Below are 15794 nucleotides of genomic sequence, written 5' to 3' on the forward strand. Positions count from 1 at the left end.
ACTACTTAACTGGAATTAATGCTCTCTCACCATGTAGTCGGCAGCTTTTTTTGTTTTAAGCTCTATGAGCTCTTTGCCTTTCATGGAGTTTTGTGGGCGTCATTAAATGTAAATCGGCTGTGCTGCGGATACACACAGCATTCGACGTGGCATTTATCAAGCTACGCAGCTACGCAGTATGAAGAGAATCAGCATTATAAAGGATTTTGTAGATCCAAAACACGAATAGTATACGGAATTTAAAACAATGAAATACAGAAAATACTGCTCAAATCCACAAAACAACTACTTGGACCTCAAAACTCCAGAAATTTGGGAACAGGGCCCATGATTCCTCACAGACTCACAGGTCTCTCGGGGCTAACGTGGCTAGAAATGGGTCAGTAGGAGCATGTCGCTGTAAACGTGCTTCACAAGCAAGCTCCTGGCTAAGCGGATGTTGTGTCCTCTGTCCTTTCCTGTTATAAGCAGTAAGACGACTTCATGCTGCGCTAGCCTCGAGGAGATTCTGCCCAGATTTTGACAGATGTGGCCTGCTACAGTCATCTGACACGATTCATCACTCAACCTACCCGCTTTATCACAACAAAAGTGATGAACACACACCTACACTAAACTCTACTGAATTTGGTGTGACTGTACCAAACAGTTTAATGTCCCTGGACACAAGATCTTAAGACAGAACAGACCCATGATATCATAACCATACTGATGATGAGACTGTATTCCTACAGTAATAACCAGGGCAGTTATTCAGCCACTCAACATGCAGTGTGTTCATTTCTTACAGACTCATTTGAGGGAAAAGGCCACATTACACGCCACACATGTCAAGTGTCTAATGTCATGCGGGTTAAACTAAAACACCAAGAGCTGTCATAATTTACACGGTAACGCAAATTAATTTTAACGCCACTAATGTTATTAACGTGCGATTAATTTGCCGTGCATTTCTATTTGACCTTTTTTCATAAAAAATATGAAGAAATATATAAATATAAAAGAGGCGAAATTAAAACCTTCAAAGCAACACACATTTATTTAATGCATCCTTTCTTTACTTAGATATAAGAAAAATAACTACACCAAAAACTCATTTTTAATCACTTAGCATTTGTTTTATTGACGCGCCAAGTCTCAAATCAAGCACCAAAATCCGCCATGGTGCACACATCCGGCAATGAACCCTCTGGGGTCTACAAACGCGGCGGCACGTTTTGTGGCATTTTTTCCTCATAACAGCGAAACTATCTAAACAAATTACTTTGTGTTTTTTGATCGTACAAATAAGAGCAATACATTAAACCATCAACATGCTGTGCTTTTGTAAAATAAAGAAAACGAACTGAGTGCACTCTCTCTTCATAGACACTTAAGTTAAACAACCTGAATCTTTTTGATCACATAATAAAAATGTGTATAAAGAAAGCTTGAAATCTCTACTTTTAAACAAACCAATTCACATTGAAAACAAATATTCTCTGATTATGTAATCTGTACTTAAAAATGACTTTAAAACGTTTACAAGAATATTTTGTCTTCATGCTCTATGTTGAGTTTGGTTTCACTAATAATAAACATACATTTGCATAAAGCATCCACATTCGTCAATGGCTATGTTGATTAGATTATTAAAAACTCATTTAAGGTTTAATTAGAACAGATATAAATGTGCTATTAAGTTGCAATTAATCATGAGTTAATTCATGATAATCATGCGATTAAATATTTTAATCAATTGTCAGCCCTAATATATACACACACACACACACACACACACACACACACACACACACACACACACACACACAATATTTCACAAAAGTGAGTACACCCCTCACATTTCAGCAACCATCTTCTCAAGGGACAATACTATAGAAATTAAATCTATAATGGCCTTAACATACAGCCATTATTATTCCAATAGCTGGCACCAAAAGTGTGTACAAAGTGAAAATTTAAAAACTGTGTACAAAGTGTCAATATTTTGTGTGATCGTTATCTTGGACTGCCTTAATCCTCCTTGGCATGGAATTCCACACAGGTTGTTGCTGGGATCCTCTTCCACTCCTCCATACTGATACTGATACCTTCCCCTTGAAGATGCCCCACAGGTGCTCAATAGAGTTCAGGTCTGGAGACATACATGGCCACCCCATCACCTTCACCTTCAGGTTCCTCAGCAAGGCAGTTGTCATCTTGGCGGTGTGTTTTGGGTCATTATCGTGTTGAAAAAACTGCTATTCGGCATCATGTTCTGCTTCAGAATGTCACAGTACATGTTGGAATCCATGTTTCACTCAGTGAACTGCAGCCCCCAGTACCAGCAGCACTCGTACAGCCCCAGACCATGATGTTACCACCACCATGCATGAGTGTAGGCAAGACACTATTTTCTTTGTACTTCTCACCAGGGCATCACCACACATGCTGGACACCATCTGAGCCAAACAAGTTTATTTTGTCTCATCAGACCACAGGACATTGTTCCAGTAATTAATGCTCTTGGACAGGTTTGTTTCTTGTAAGCTTCTTTCTGGGATGACGGCCATGCAAACCGACTTGTTTCAAGAGTACGGTCTGAGCACTAACAAGCTTCTGCAACCTCTAAAGCAATGCTGCAGCACTCATGCATCTGTTTTTTGAAGCAGACGCACAGCATGAAGTCTCAACTTCCTCGATGGACCCTTGCGAGGTCTTGGAAAACCTTTGCATGACCCTGACCACTGTACTGTAACTCGGTTTTCAGGGTGTTACCGATCTTATTAAAGCATCGGCATCTTGTTGAATGTTGAACATCCGGTGGTCAGTATGAGAGAATTGTACACAAAGCAACAAATTGTAACTGCTCTAATACAAGATACACACATTTGTATGGTCCTGACAAGCAGACGCAAACATGAACATGATGAGTAGGTCATGTGGCTTTGCATGTTTACACAATATACAGCTGTTATCACTTTTGTTGCCAGTTATGTTGACAATAATGACCGTATGCATTATTTTCAAAGGACATTAAATCTGTACTGATATATGAGCTGCACATTGACTAAAATATATCCAAGTTTCATTTCTATGTTATTGTCCCTTGAGAGCATATAATAAAATAGTTGCTGAAATGTGAGGGGTGTACTCACTTTTGCGAGATACTGTACACACACACACACACACACACACACACACACACACACATGACTTAATTGTATTTCTGAAATAATTGTTTAGCTCTTTATTTCAGATCTTTCAACTCAGTCGCAGTGCACGACACTATTTTACATTCAAATCCAGCATAAATAATTGACATAATATCCCAAACCTGAATCTTTGTTTTTATTTTATATTTAAATCGTATCCATTTATCCTGCATTTATTTCAACCCCCTGATTTAATACAACAAATAATAAATGCCTATATGTCGAAAGGGCTTCCCCCCCAGCAAATATTCAATTTCCCACAATATAACCTTCTATTAATGTGTTATTATACAACAAAAACTGCAAAAACAAAAAAAAACAACCTCATGATGACAAAAGCAAAGAAAGAAAGCTGCAAATCCTGATTGAGTGGACTCTGATAAACACCTCTCAGGTGAAGACTCCTGCATTTAACAGTGCGATCAAAACAACATCTGCAGATATTCTGACATCTCTCAGTCCTCATCTCTTCATCAATGTCAGATACACAACCCTGTGATTTCACCCGTTTCCTCCAATCTGAGATCCGATTTCATCTGATCTAATCAGACCTGATGTGATTTGATCTGCGCCCATATTTCCCCTCCTGCACTAAAGCACCAGTGATATTATTTACAATTAAAACCGCGGTAAACAATAAACATCCCGTCTTACCCACGCCATATTTTTCGTGTTCAGTCGGTATCCACATTTTTTCCCCTGTCGTCTAGAACCAAAAACGCATGTTATCTATATAACCGGGGAATTAAAAGCGATACGGTCCATATTGATGGCACGCTGGATGGCACTGTATTGTTCCGAGGGCAGACGCTCAGCTCAGCATCCTTCCAACAGCTCAGTCTCCCAACAGCAATGCATCATGGGAGACGGAGTCAATGAAGGGCGAAAGCGCCATTAAAGACTACAAGTCCCATAAACCAGACGGCTTGAAGGCGTGCATGGTTGCGTCACGTGACTGCCTCGCTTCAAGATGGCGGCTGTGAAGGGGAGTAGTGAGAGATCAGGTAGAGAGTGTAATGCTGCATGTTTATGAGTGACAGTCGTGAGAAATGATATTTCCCCTCGATTTTTAAACTTGTCTTTTGTACAACGTGTTTATTGTTACTTTAATTCCACTTGCGTGACTTTAGGAATAAATAGCAATGTTTAAAGCTGAGGACATGCTAATGATCCATATATCATACTATTGTACTAAATCCTACATTACAAATAGTAAATCTTATATATATACATATATATACACACACACACACACACACACACACACACACACACACACACACACACACACACACACATTAAGGTGAATTAGTTAAATCACTTATATTCATAAACCAATAGACAGAATAAACAGAATGGTATAAATAATCGAGACTGAACCTGAAGTTTAGTTTGTTAATGTATGAAAAATGTATTGTCAGTTGACACTTGTGCCTTCATTTATACTCCATTTGGGCTCCATTTTTCTTTTTTTTTTTTTGCAGCCCATTTTTCTGACACAGCCATGACCTATCCAACAAAAGCTTGGCTGCCTTTTAGTAAATCATCTCGTCAATGTTTTCTCATGGCCTATTCGTTCTGTCATTTGCTGATTGAGCAATAGTGCAGAATAAGTCTTTCATTAGTGATAAAACCAGGAGTTAAACTTCTTTGTCGACTGCCGATTAGTACCCAAATCAAAACGTTCCCAGATTTAAGACCCTTTGCACCAACTGGCACTACAGCCTACAATATAATAAGATAAAACCCCACCCTAACCCACGTCTCTCTCAGAAAGAGACAGAGAAATAGATGATTGACAAATGCTTGGACAAGAGTTCAGTTACTTGAGTTTGATTTCAGACCTGCATATTAACACGTCATGACCTTCTGAGAAAAAACAAACATTTCGCTTTGTAATAAAATTCAGCTACATTACCAAATCAACCTACTGACTAGTGCATGGCTTAGAGACATTGCAGTTATCCTACATAACATTTTTCTTTTCATAAATGCATATATCACTTTATATTTTGATACGCAAACCTGATGTATATGGTGAAGGGTTTTTTCTGAAATGAAGCAAGATATGATGATCAAGAAATAAGGAGGAAAACAGACCACACCTGGTTGTTCAACTGCTCAATTACAGTTGTTCCTGTTCCACCTTCAGGATTTTTTTCCTTCAAATTAAAGAATGGTAATAGTGTAAAAGCTGTGCTCATGTTGTACAGTACATGACTGGTTTTGTCCTCTTATCAGGTGGGCTGGATTGCATTCTGGAGCCTCTGTGCTTTCCTGAGCAGCGGCCTGCTAGCATCTCCTCAACGGACGACGGCTGCCCAGTGTGCTGTGTCCTGTGCCCACACACGGCTCCTCTCTCGGATAAAGACCAGCTCCTAAAGCACCTGCTGCTGGAGCACAAGCTGGTCATCGCTGACATCAAACTTGTTGCTGACTTCCCAAAGTACGACCAATTCTTTTATTCGGTTTTTGGTCAGGTTTCTCCAAACGAATCATAATGTTACAGGTGGAAGTTTCTGAGAGTTTGATTGTGAATATTTCTGTGAGCATTGTGAAAGAGATTCAGTCTATCACGCCCGTGTGACCGAATAACGACGAGTGTGATCACATGACAGACTTTTACGGTGGCATTTTAATGGTTGGATTGCACATTTTTTCTATATTTTACAGAAATAATCGAAAAAAAGGAAATGACTCCTATATGGATTTATGACCCAAGCAAACCGTCCACATATTTATGGTGTTTTTCATATAACCCTAACCCTTACATGTGACCACTGCAAATCAAACATGACCAATAAATACATATTAATGGATTGTATTACTCTAAACAAGGCATCGTTTTACTCAGAAGATTTTATTTCATCACCAAAGAAAATACCGGAATGTTCACAGAGGATTAAAATGAAGGATTTTATATAACTACAGATTTTTGCCACAGAACTTGTTGAAATTTCTCTTTTAACATGATCCTGCCATTAAAATAGCTATTGATGCTGGCATGGCATTAAACGAACTTAAAACAAAGAAACAATTGAATCAATGTGCCTGTTTTAAAACCAAATTTATATCAATAACATAAAATAAAAGGTGAAACACAAATCTGTATATTACTGCAGCTTTCCAGGACTGGAGTCACACAATGAATGTGTACTTTAAGCTTAATAGTATTGTAAAATGACACCTGGGCTCACCAATGGCTCTGGGCGGTTTAATCGAATCTAATTATAGCATCTGATTCAGAGCCGTAATTGAAATGATGCTCTGTTGCAGGTACATGCTTTACTGGAAGAAACGGTTTATGGAGCAGCCCATCACAGATTTCTGCAGCGTCATCAAGACCAACTCTAAAGGACCTGCCGGTAAACCAGAGTGCTTCTTTCTTGAAAGTTTCCAGGCAGCTCAGTGTTATAAAAGTGTCGTCTGAAATGGTGATTTTAAACCATGACCACCTTAAAGATTTTAAACGCTAAATCCTATTGATGGATTTTCTTCTACTTCATTTGGCTTCTCCCATTAGGGGTCTCCACAGCGGATCATCCTCTACATCTGCCTCTTTCAAACCAACTACCTGCATGTCTTCCCTCACCACATCCATAAACCTCCTCCTTGGCCTTCCTCTTTTCCTCCGTCCTCAGCATTCTCCTACCGATATACCCCATGTCCGTCCTCTGCACATGTCTAAACCATCTCAATCTCGCCTTCCTCACCTCGTCTCCAAAACTGTCCCTCTAATAAACTCATTTCTAATCCTGTCCATCGTCGTCACTCCCAACGAAAACCTCAACATCTTCAGCTCTGCTACCTCCAGCTCCACCTCCTGTCTTTTACTCAATGCCACTGTCTCTAAACCATACAACATCGCAGGTCTCACCACAGTTCTATAAACTTTCCCTTTCACTCCTGCAGATACTCTTCTATCACAAATCACTCCTTCTATCACTCTTCTCCACCCACTCCACCCTGCCTGCACTCTTTTCTTTACTTCTCTAACACACTCTCCATTACTCTGCACTGTTCACCCCAGGTACCTGAACTCCTCCACTTTCTCCACCTCTTCTCCCTGCAACTGCACCAACTGATCTCATTCACACACATGTACTCTGTTTTAATCCTACTGACTTTCATTCCCCTTCTCTCCAGCACGTACCTCCACCTCTCCAGGCTCTTCTCAACCTGCTCCCTACTCTCACCACAAATCACAATATCATTCGCAAACATCATAGTCCATGGAGACTCCTGTCTGACCTCGTCCATCAACCTGTCAATCACCACTGCAAACAGGAAAGGGCTCAGAGCCGATCCTTGATGCAGTCCAACCTCCACTTTGAACCAATCTGTCGTTCCTACTGCACACTTCACTGCTGTCACACTGTCCTCATACATGTCCTGCACCACCCTCGCATTTTATTTGTTTAAATTTTTTTTCTTGGTAACGGATAACAAAATGTTATACACGTGTGCATATTTATAACTTAGGGAAGCTGAATGTTTTTTTGTTCTTATGTTTTCTCAGAACTATTTGAGTTGTAAACATTTGAATAAGTGTCAACAATTTTTTTTTTTCCCCAGAACAAAAACAATTATTATAATTTTTGATAATACATTAATTATAAATAACTCATAAATAATCTCATAAATAATATTTATTTGATAATAACTACATTTATGATACAAGAATCATATTGAATTCTGTTTTTTTTTTAATTTGTTTGTTTATTCATTTATTTTGTATGAAAGCTGCCGATAATTTTAGATAAAATAAGATTAATAAATAAGATTAATTAAATAAGATGTATCATATTAGCACCTTAAGGTTCTTATATATGATGTCTATGTTAGTTCACTGTACAGTCGTCAAAAAAAGTTGCTTTTATTTACTACCCGTATTTTCCGGATTATAAACCGCTACTTTTTTTCCACACTTTAAACAACGAAGCGGCTAATATATGGATTTTTCCTGGGTTTTTCACCTGTGTTCTGAGCTGCACGGCATCGGGAGAAAAGCTTCACCGATGGTAATTGTTAAACGCACGACGAAGCCAAAAGAAAAACTTTCGAGAGAAATCATTGTGAAAGGAAGGAGGAAGACAGTGAACAATGACTTTCTTGGTAGGCTCCTGTTTAGATACAAGCCGTGTAACAGACACTGTCTTTCGTTAAAGCCTGTGTAAAGTTCATTAGTTTCAGTGTAGACACCTGCGGCTTATAGACAGGTGCGGAGTATTTATGTTCAAAATGAAAATCTTTGTAAAATTTAGTGGGTGCGGCTTATATTTAGGTGCGCTTAATAGTCTGGAAATTACGGTAGATGTATTGTGTTTGGTCATGTGTGTGTGTTTGTGTGTAACCAATAAAATGTGAATGAATATTATCGACCTGTGCTTCTAAATCTAAAACGCTTACATGTTGGCAGTTTCTAACCAGCACGTTTGTGTAACTGTACATGTTTTAGAGCTGCAGGAGTACTACTTCCTCCTGTGTGACGTCCTTCCAGAGGACCGCATCCTTCGAGAGAATCTCCAGCAGAAACGACTGGTGTGTATTAATCCTTTAATTAGTCCTTTTTAGTTCATTTCCAACCGGTGACACACAAAACTGGAAAATCCGTGGCTCTGTTTTGTTATAGGAAGCATTTGTTTATGATTTATGATCGGGCTCATTTGCATGTAAATGTAGGGTCGTATTAATAATTACTGCCTGTATTATAGATCATTTAGTGTAGTCCTTAAAATGATTTGAACCGTGCAAACCTAAATAATTTGTCTCTATACGTTACAATTATTCCAGTAAAAGCAAACAGTCAGCTGGTGAAAAAAAACCACAACCCAGTCCCAGTCTCCAGCAGCGCAAACCCGATATTTCTTGGAAATCTTATAAAAGTGATTAGTGGCATACCGAGAAGCCCGAGCTCCCTCTCGCATTGTTTCTGTGGGTTACTGTAAGTGAACATCATCATCTTGTGCATGCATACACACACACACACACACACACACACACACATCTCTGGGGGAAAAAAAAAAACATCTGCGATCTCCGTTGCTAGGCAACCCTGCATCGCCGTCACAACCGCAGCCCGATGCCGCATCGTGGCAGGGCGCTGCTGAACGAACTGCCGCGACCTTCCTCAGATGTGCGCTACAAGCACACAATAGAGAACTTTACACGACTCGTACCCAGCGATGCAGATTTATTCTGACGCCTAGACGTTGAATACGCCCCCGAAAAACGTATTATTACAAACGGATTTGAGGAAATATTGGATATTGTTTGTGATGTGTATACTTTTTTATTTTTTTTTTGCTAAGTATACATATATAATAATGGAATCCAGTATAAGTGTACATATAATGTTGTGTACTTGTGCAGGGTTAGTGTGCGTTTGATTTCTAGAGGAGTTTTGTTGTGTGTGTCGAGCAGGAGGAAGTTCTTGAACAGCAGCAGAAGGAAAGAGATGATACCAGCTTTCAGCGGACCTGCATGTTCTGTAGTGAAGAATGTACCGGAAACAGGTAATAGCTGTTAGTCTCTTTCTCTCACACACACACACACACACACACACACACACACACACACACACACACACACACACTTTGTTATTCGTGTCAAATAAACACATTCATGATGTCCTTATTTACCGGTGTATGAGCAATATATTAGTTTTTCAGAACGAATGCAACCCTAGTGGTCAAAAGAAAGATTACAGAAATGAGTCATTTTTGTTTACCAGCTGTAGCCTGGATTTTTAAAATAATTCCTTTATTAAAAATACATTTTTAGTTTCTTGAACTGACTCCTTGAAGAATGAATATTGTCCCGTTACAATTCTTAAAACTATTATTGTGCTTCTGATCATTCTAACATGAATTTATAGCGCAGGTGGTGTTTTCTCCATCATTCTGATTTTGCTTCGTATCTTTTCCCAGGTCTGTGCTTCTCAATCACATGGCCAGAGAGCATTCGTTCAGCATCGGCCTTCCAGACAACATCGTCTACTGCACACAGTTCCTCGATACGCTGGAAAAAAAACTGGACAAGTAATACTGCAGCTGCTGCACACGCAAAAACTGATTGTTACTGAGATCCAGATTTTAAAGGACGGAAAAGACGAAGCCTTGAGTAGAGCGCCCTCTTTGGGCAGCTGTTCAGAGTTGCAACATGTGCAAAGTGCAGCTTTTGTATACAGTATGTAATGAAAAGGTTTCGTTGTTTTACTGGGTTTTTTTTTTGGTATTTTGACAGTATGCAGTGTTTGTATTGTGAGAAAATCTTCCGAGACAAGACCACCTTGAAAGATCACATGAGAAAGAAACAACACCGACGCATCAACGGGAGCAATCACGAGTACGATCGCTTCTATGTCATCAATTACTTGGTATGTTTTTCATTAGCGGAGAACTAGGCTCCAGTCACCATTGTGTTTATATTTAATACCATGGCTGAAATTTATCTGTTAGGAACTCCATATACATTATCTCACAGAGGTCAGTATGACACCATCAGGGATCCTAAAGGGACCTCCCATCTCACTTCCCAATATTCCAGCCTAAATTGTCACCCCACCACCTCCTTGCTGACGTCGCAGTCTTGTTGGAAAATGGTGGCAATTCACCAGCGGTCCAGAACAACAACCATCTGGATTATCCAGTGTAGCACAGCATTCTTTAGTGAGCAAAACAGTTGGAATTTCTGAGCACTGCAAACGTTTCTCTTTGTGAGCTTCGGTTAGGGGTAGATGGAGGATCCAGCATCAAGACGTTCTTGGGAATCCAAAGACACCAAAAGCTTAGTATAAACGTTTGCTGCTAAACAGTGGCTTTTTTTTTTTATAGCTTTTAATGCTATTAATTTGACAGAAATCTGTGGAACACCCTCTTTAAGTAGGTTTCCTTCTTTAAGATCGCCTTGCAAACTAACTACTGAACCTGTCTGAGATTGATAACAGTTATTTCAAAATATATGAGAAAACAAACATAAAAACAGTTGTAAATGGATCTATATGTTAATATATATGTACAGTACAGACCAAAAGTTTGGACACACCTTCTCATTCAAAGAGTTTTCTTTATTTTAATGACTATGAAAATTGTAGATTCACACTGAAGGCATCAAAACTATGAATTAACACATGTGGAATTATATATGGAATTATATACATAACAAAAAAGTGTGAAAGAACTGAAAAATGTCATATTCTAGGTTCTTCAAAGTAGCCACCTTTTGCTTTGATTACTGCTTTGCACACTCTTGGCATTCTCTTGATGAGCTTCAAGAGGTAGTCACCTGAAATGGTCTTCCAACAGTCTTGAAGGAGTTCCCCGAGAGATGCTTGGCACTTGTTGGCCCTTTTGCCTTCACTCTGCGGTCCAGCTCACCCCTAAACCATCTCGATTGGGTTCAGGTCCGGTGACTGTGGAGGCCAGGTCATCTGGCGCAGCACCCCATCACTCTCCTTCTTGGTCAAATAGCCCTTGTAAGCCTTCAGTGTGACTCTACAATTTTCATAGTCATGAAAATTAAGAAAGCTCTTTGAATGAGAAGGTGTGTCCAAACTTTTGGTCTGTACTGTATATATATATATATATATATCATGTGCAGGAGCTGGGGAAGACCTGGGAGGAAGTGCAGTCTGAGGATGACCGGGAACTCCTGGAGGATGAAGATGAGTAAGAGCCTCCTTTAGACTTTATTTCAGATTTCCTGCATGTACTTTTAATCATACGCTCAGCTGCCACATTTGTGAGATTTCATTGCAGCTGTGTTGTGTGCAGTGACTGGTCTGATTGGCAGGCTCACCCGGTGTGTGCTGTGTGTCTGTTCTGCGAGCAGCAGGAGGAAACCATGGACCAGATTTACTCTCACATGCAGGTTATGATCAACGTTCACACACCATGTTCATACATTCTGAATTCACCTGGGATCAGAATGTTTCAGATACTGTATGTTTTGTATGAAATAAAAACATTGAGGATTAGTGCTTTAAGAGAATAATAAAAAAAAAAAAAAGAACTCATTAGTTGTTTATTCGTCTGAAATATCAGGAGTTTTATATTTTGCTCTGCCGCATAACTATGTAAATAATTGCATTATTTGTTAATTAAACAATTTACCTGCTTATGTTTATCTTTCCTGAAATTCCAAAAAAACCTATTTATCAAAAAAGGCATGTTACAGCTTTAGTGATATCGAGCTAGAAGTAGAAACACCGTCCATGCAATACAATTACATAAAATAATCTCACTGAATCGTATCGTAACATTTCCAACTTCTTTCTATTTGTTACAGGAAGCTCATCAATTTGATCTCCATAAATTAAAAACAGATCTCAGTAAGTACAATCTCATCACTCGAATCCTTATAGTGCAGAGTTGTTACAAGAAATGCAGCTCGTCATTTGTCCTATTGATTCCCATCCAGACCTGAAGTTTTACCAGCAAGTCAAACTCGTGAACTACATCCGCCGTGAGCTCCACCAGTGCCGCTGTTACGGCTGCCAGAGGAAGTTCGGAACCAAAGAGGAAGTGGTGCGGCACCTAAAGGAGGCCGGTCATGTGACGCAGCTTCCGGACAGCACACACTGGGACCAACCACAGTGAGTAAAGCATCAAATGACCAAGAGTTGCAGGCCAATGGTATCTTAAGTTTGTAATCTGGCGAACCAGTGTTGCTTTATTCATTGATAGAGACTCGAAGCACTTTTGTACGTCGCTTGGAGAAGGACGTGCGCTAAGTGCCGTAAATGTAAGCCTGCAGCGCTGCGCTTTCCGGTTTCTCTACAACATGACAGGCTTTTCTGTGCTATCATACAATCAAACTGTTACCTGGTGATAATCCAGGGCCTCACCTTTAACACTGAACACAGACAATAGCAGAGTGTTGGTATGGACATTGCTAAGGTTCAAATCGACAGACGAAAGTTCAGCATGTGTTTACATTAGAAACAGAATAAAAGATGAGGTCATCTTTTTGTTTTCTTTATTCTTCTGCCAAATGTTAGAATGGAGACCATTCTGCACAAATGAATTGAGATTTCCTGATTATCTACAGCATGGTCGTGTCCAATCCAAGCACTTTCTTGAAACACTCTTGTAGTCTGATGTTGCAATTCTACTGTTTATTTTACGGATAAAAAAAGAAAGAAAAACCTTTAATCATGATTTTATAAAACCTCTAATAAAAAAAAGAAATAAAGCTGGAAGGTGTTGAGGAGATTGTTGCTGGTGAGTGTTCATAGTCTCGACAAAAGTATTGGGACACTACTTTTACAGCCATATGTGTTTTTTGCCACAAAGGGTCCCTGGTGGTCTAGCGGCCCGGGTTCGATCCCCGGTTAGGGAACCAACCCCAGCCACTCTTAGTGCCGGTCCCAAGCCCGGATAAATGTGGAGGGTTGCGTTGGGAAGGGCATCCATGCAAATCAAACATGCGCATGATCCGCTGTGGCGCCCCCTAATGGGAGAAGCCGAAAGAAAGTTTTATGTGTTTTTTTGCCACAAAATTGGTGGCGTTACATAGGATGCTTTAGATTTGATTTAAGTTCCTGTGCCGCTTTTTGTTTGAAGGTACTATTTCCCGACGTACGAGAACGACGCCCTCCTTACAGCTCTGTCCGACAGTGAGGGCGAGTGTGATGGAGCCGAACAGAACTCGGACATCCCAGTGTTCGCCGAGGACATCTCCAGCCTGAAGGCCTTAAAGCAGACCAGTGTGCTGAACAAACTCCTCAAGAACGGAGGCAGTGCCAACTAAAATCCTCCCCAGTACACTTCACTAATGTGGTTTCTCATACACACTCGACTTTTTTTTTCTTTTCTTTTTTCTTTTTTTTTACAGGACTTCAGTTAAAAATACCTCTTGATTTGTGTACATTTCACTAAGAAATTTACTTTACAATGTTATTTAATTTGTATTAAAAATAACATTTATTTCCCAATTGTTGCAAGTGTAAAAAAAAGTCATTTAAGAGCGTTCGAAGTGTGCGTTTTACATTTGCAATACAGCTGTATGTTACATAATTGGCTTTGGATGCAAAGTTCAAATTTACATTCAGCACCCTGTTTTGTTTTCAGGCCTAAAGTAATATAATATACTAATGAATTGTAAGTCAGTTTATTGCACATTTTTCGTTTTGTGACATTTACACACAAAAGTGTAATAAGTTATACACCTATTTTATGCCTAATTAAAAAAAAACTTTATTCAGATATTCACTTGTAGCTTATGCCATTATAGAAAGCTGAATTCTAGAAACAGTCCCAAGTTCTGCTAGCAGCTCTACTTTTAATTCTTTCTTGTTGAAGACACATCTTTCTGAACTTTCTTCAACTTTCCAACATGAGTTACAAAGATGATCTGAGTAACACCTCAAAAATAAAGGAAGCAGAAAAACAAAAAATCTGGTGAAGCACAGACTGGAGCCAACATGGGAAAATGTACCTTTCAAAGATCTAGTGAACGGAAAGGCACCACTAGGTAGGTGGTTGGTGGTTAAGGCTTTGTATCCGATGGTCATAAGTTCAAATCCCAGCCACACCAAGCTGCCACTCCTGGGCACCTGAAAAAGGCCCTTAACCCCATAGCTACTCAGCTGTATAAATGAGATACATGTAAGTTGCTCTGGGCATCTGCCAAATACTGTAAATGCACCATATTCCCTCCAGTAATGCTTGATTTTAAAAAAAAATGTGGGAAAAATAATCACCCATTTAAATTGTGTATGTAGCCCACTTTTATCAGGAAGTGTTAACATTTCAAGTTAGGTAGGGCATTTTCAGCTGTGAGTCCCAAAAGAGGTGGCGAAGGCTAACAGGTTAATGGAAGGAAAATATACGGTATTCAGTAATCCCCCGTTTATTGCTGTGTTTACATTTTAAAAATGCTATTTTATGTATACAGTACTGTACTGTATTTACATTTTACTGTATTTAAATTTGGCAAATTAAACCGTGGTAAAGCGGGGGATTACTGTGAATTCATACTTTTGTCATTTGTTTTGTTTACTTTTTATTATTGCTATTCCTTTTGATCATTTGTATTAATCAGTATAACCAAAGAAAGTGATTCATTTTAATTAATATATCCACAGTAAGTGATTAATGTGTGCAAATGTGTGGAAGCATTAGAGTCTAGAATTAGTTTTAACCAGTGCAGGTGCAATGACATCATGTTTGAAGGTCATGGACAGGCCACGCCTGGCCGGTCTGGACCATGCTGAATCTGGTTGAAACCTGTTACTTTTGATAATTAAAAAAAAAACAAAGATGTTAAGGGACTGTGCAACATTAGGTGTAAAGAAAAAGGACAACATAAGACAAAGAGACAGTAAAGACAGTGAGTGTCTACTGTTTTCAGTTCAAATCCAACAGACTACAGATTTTTGAGTCACTCAACAGATTCATATAAACAATAAAAAAAAACAAATTGTGGATAAAGATCTGAAAAATTTGAATGAATGAGATTTTATTTTCGTGATTTTATTTTATTTCAAGGTTTTCATTATTATCATATTATTGAACTTCTGAAAGTGCCAGTGATTGTTTACATATAATTGCAACTATAGCAGTGTCACATATTGACACTATCAGCAATATTTTTAAC

The 15794-nt window shown here is 39.1% G+C and overlaps 2 protein-coding genes across 3 annotated transcripts in view; one reads left to right on the plus strand and one right to left on the minus strand.

Annotated features, from left to right (window-relative positions):
* Positions 1-4018, minus strand: part of dock4 (dedicator of cytokinesis 4) — an 89490-nt gene extending 85472 nt beyond the window's left edge. For both annotated transcript variants that reach the window (XM_046849435.1, XM_046849434.1), the window contains exon 1: positions 3849-4018. In XM_046849435.1, coding sequence (XP_046705391.1) covers positions 3849-3885 — 37 coding nt within the window. In that variant the 5' untranslated portion in view covers positions 3886-4018. The remainder of the gene's footprint in view (positions 1-3848) is intronic.
* A 91-nt stretch (positions 4019-4109) lies between these two features.
* On the plus strand, positions 4110-14403 carry znf277 (zinc finger protein 277). The gene is made up of 12 exons (XM_046849437.1): positions 4110-4198; positions 5436-5640; positions 6471-6559; positions 8653-8735; positions 9618-9709; positions 10124-10234; positions 10440-10572; positions 11796-11863; positions 11969-12065; positions 12483-12525; positions 12615-12789; positions 13760-14403. Exons 1-12 carry the CDS (start codon positions 4165-4167, stop codon positions 13944-13946), a joined length of 1317 nt encoding a protein of 438 aa, XP_046705393.1. The 5' UTR covers positions 4110-4164; the 3' UTR covers positions 13947-14403.
* The last annotated feature ends 1391 nt before the right edge of the window (positions 14404-15794 follow it).

The sequence above is a fragment of the Silurus meridionalis genome, chromosome 5 (genome assembly GCF_014805685.1).
Source record: "Silurus meridionalis isolate SWU-2019-XX chromosome 5, ASM1480568v1, whole genome shotgun sequence".
Lineage (NCBI taxonomy): Eukaryota > Metazoa > Chordata > Actinopteri > Siluriformes > Siluridae > Silurus > Silurus meridionalis.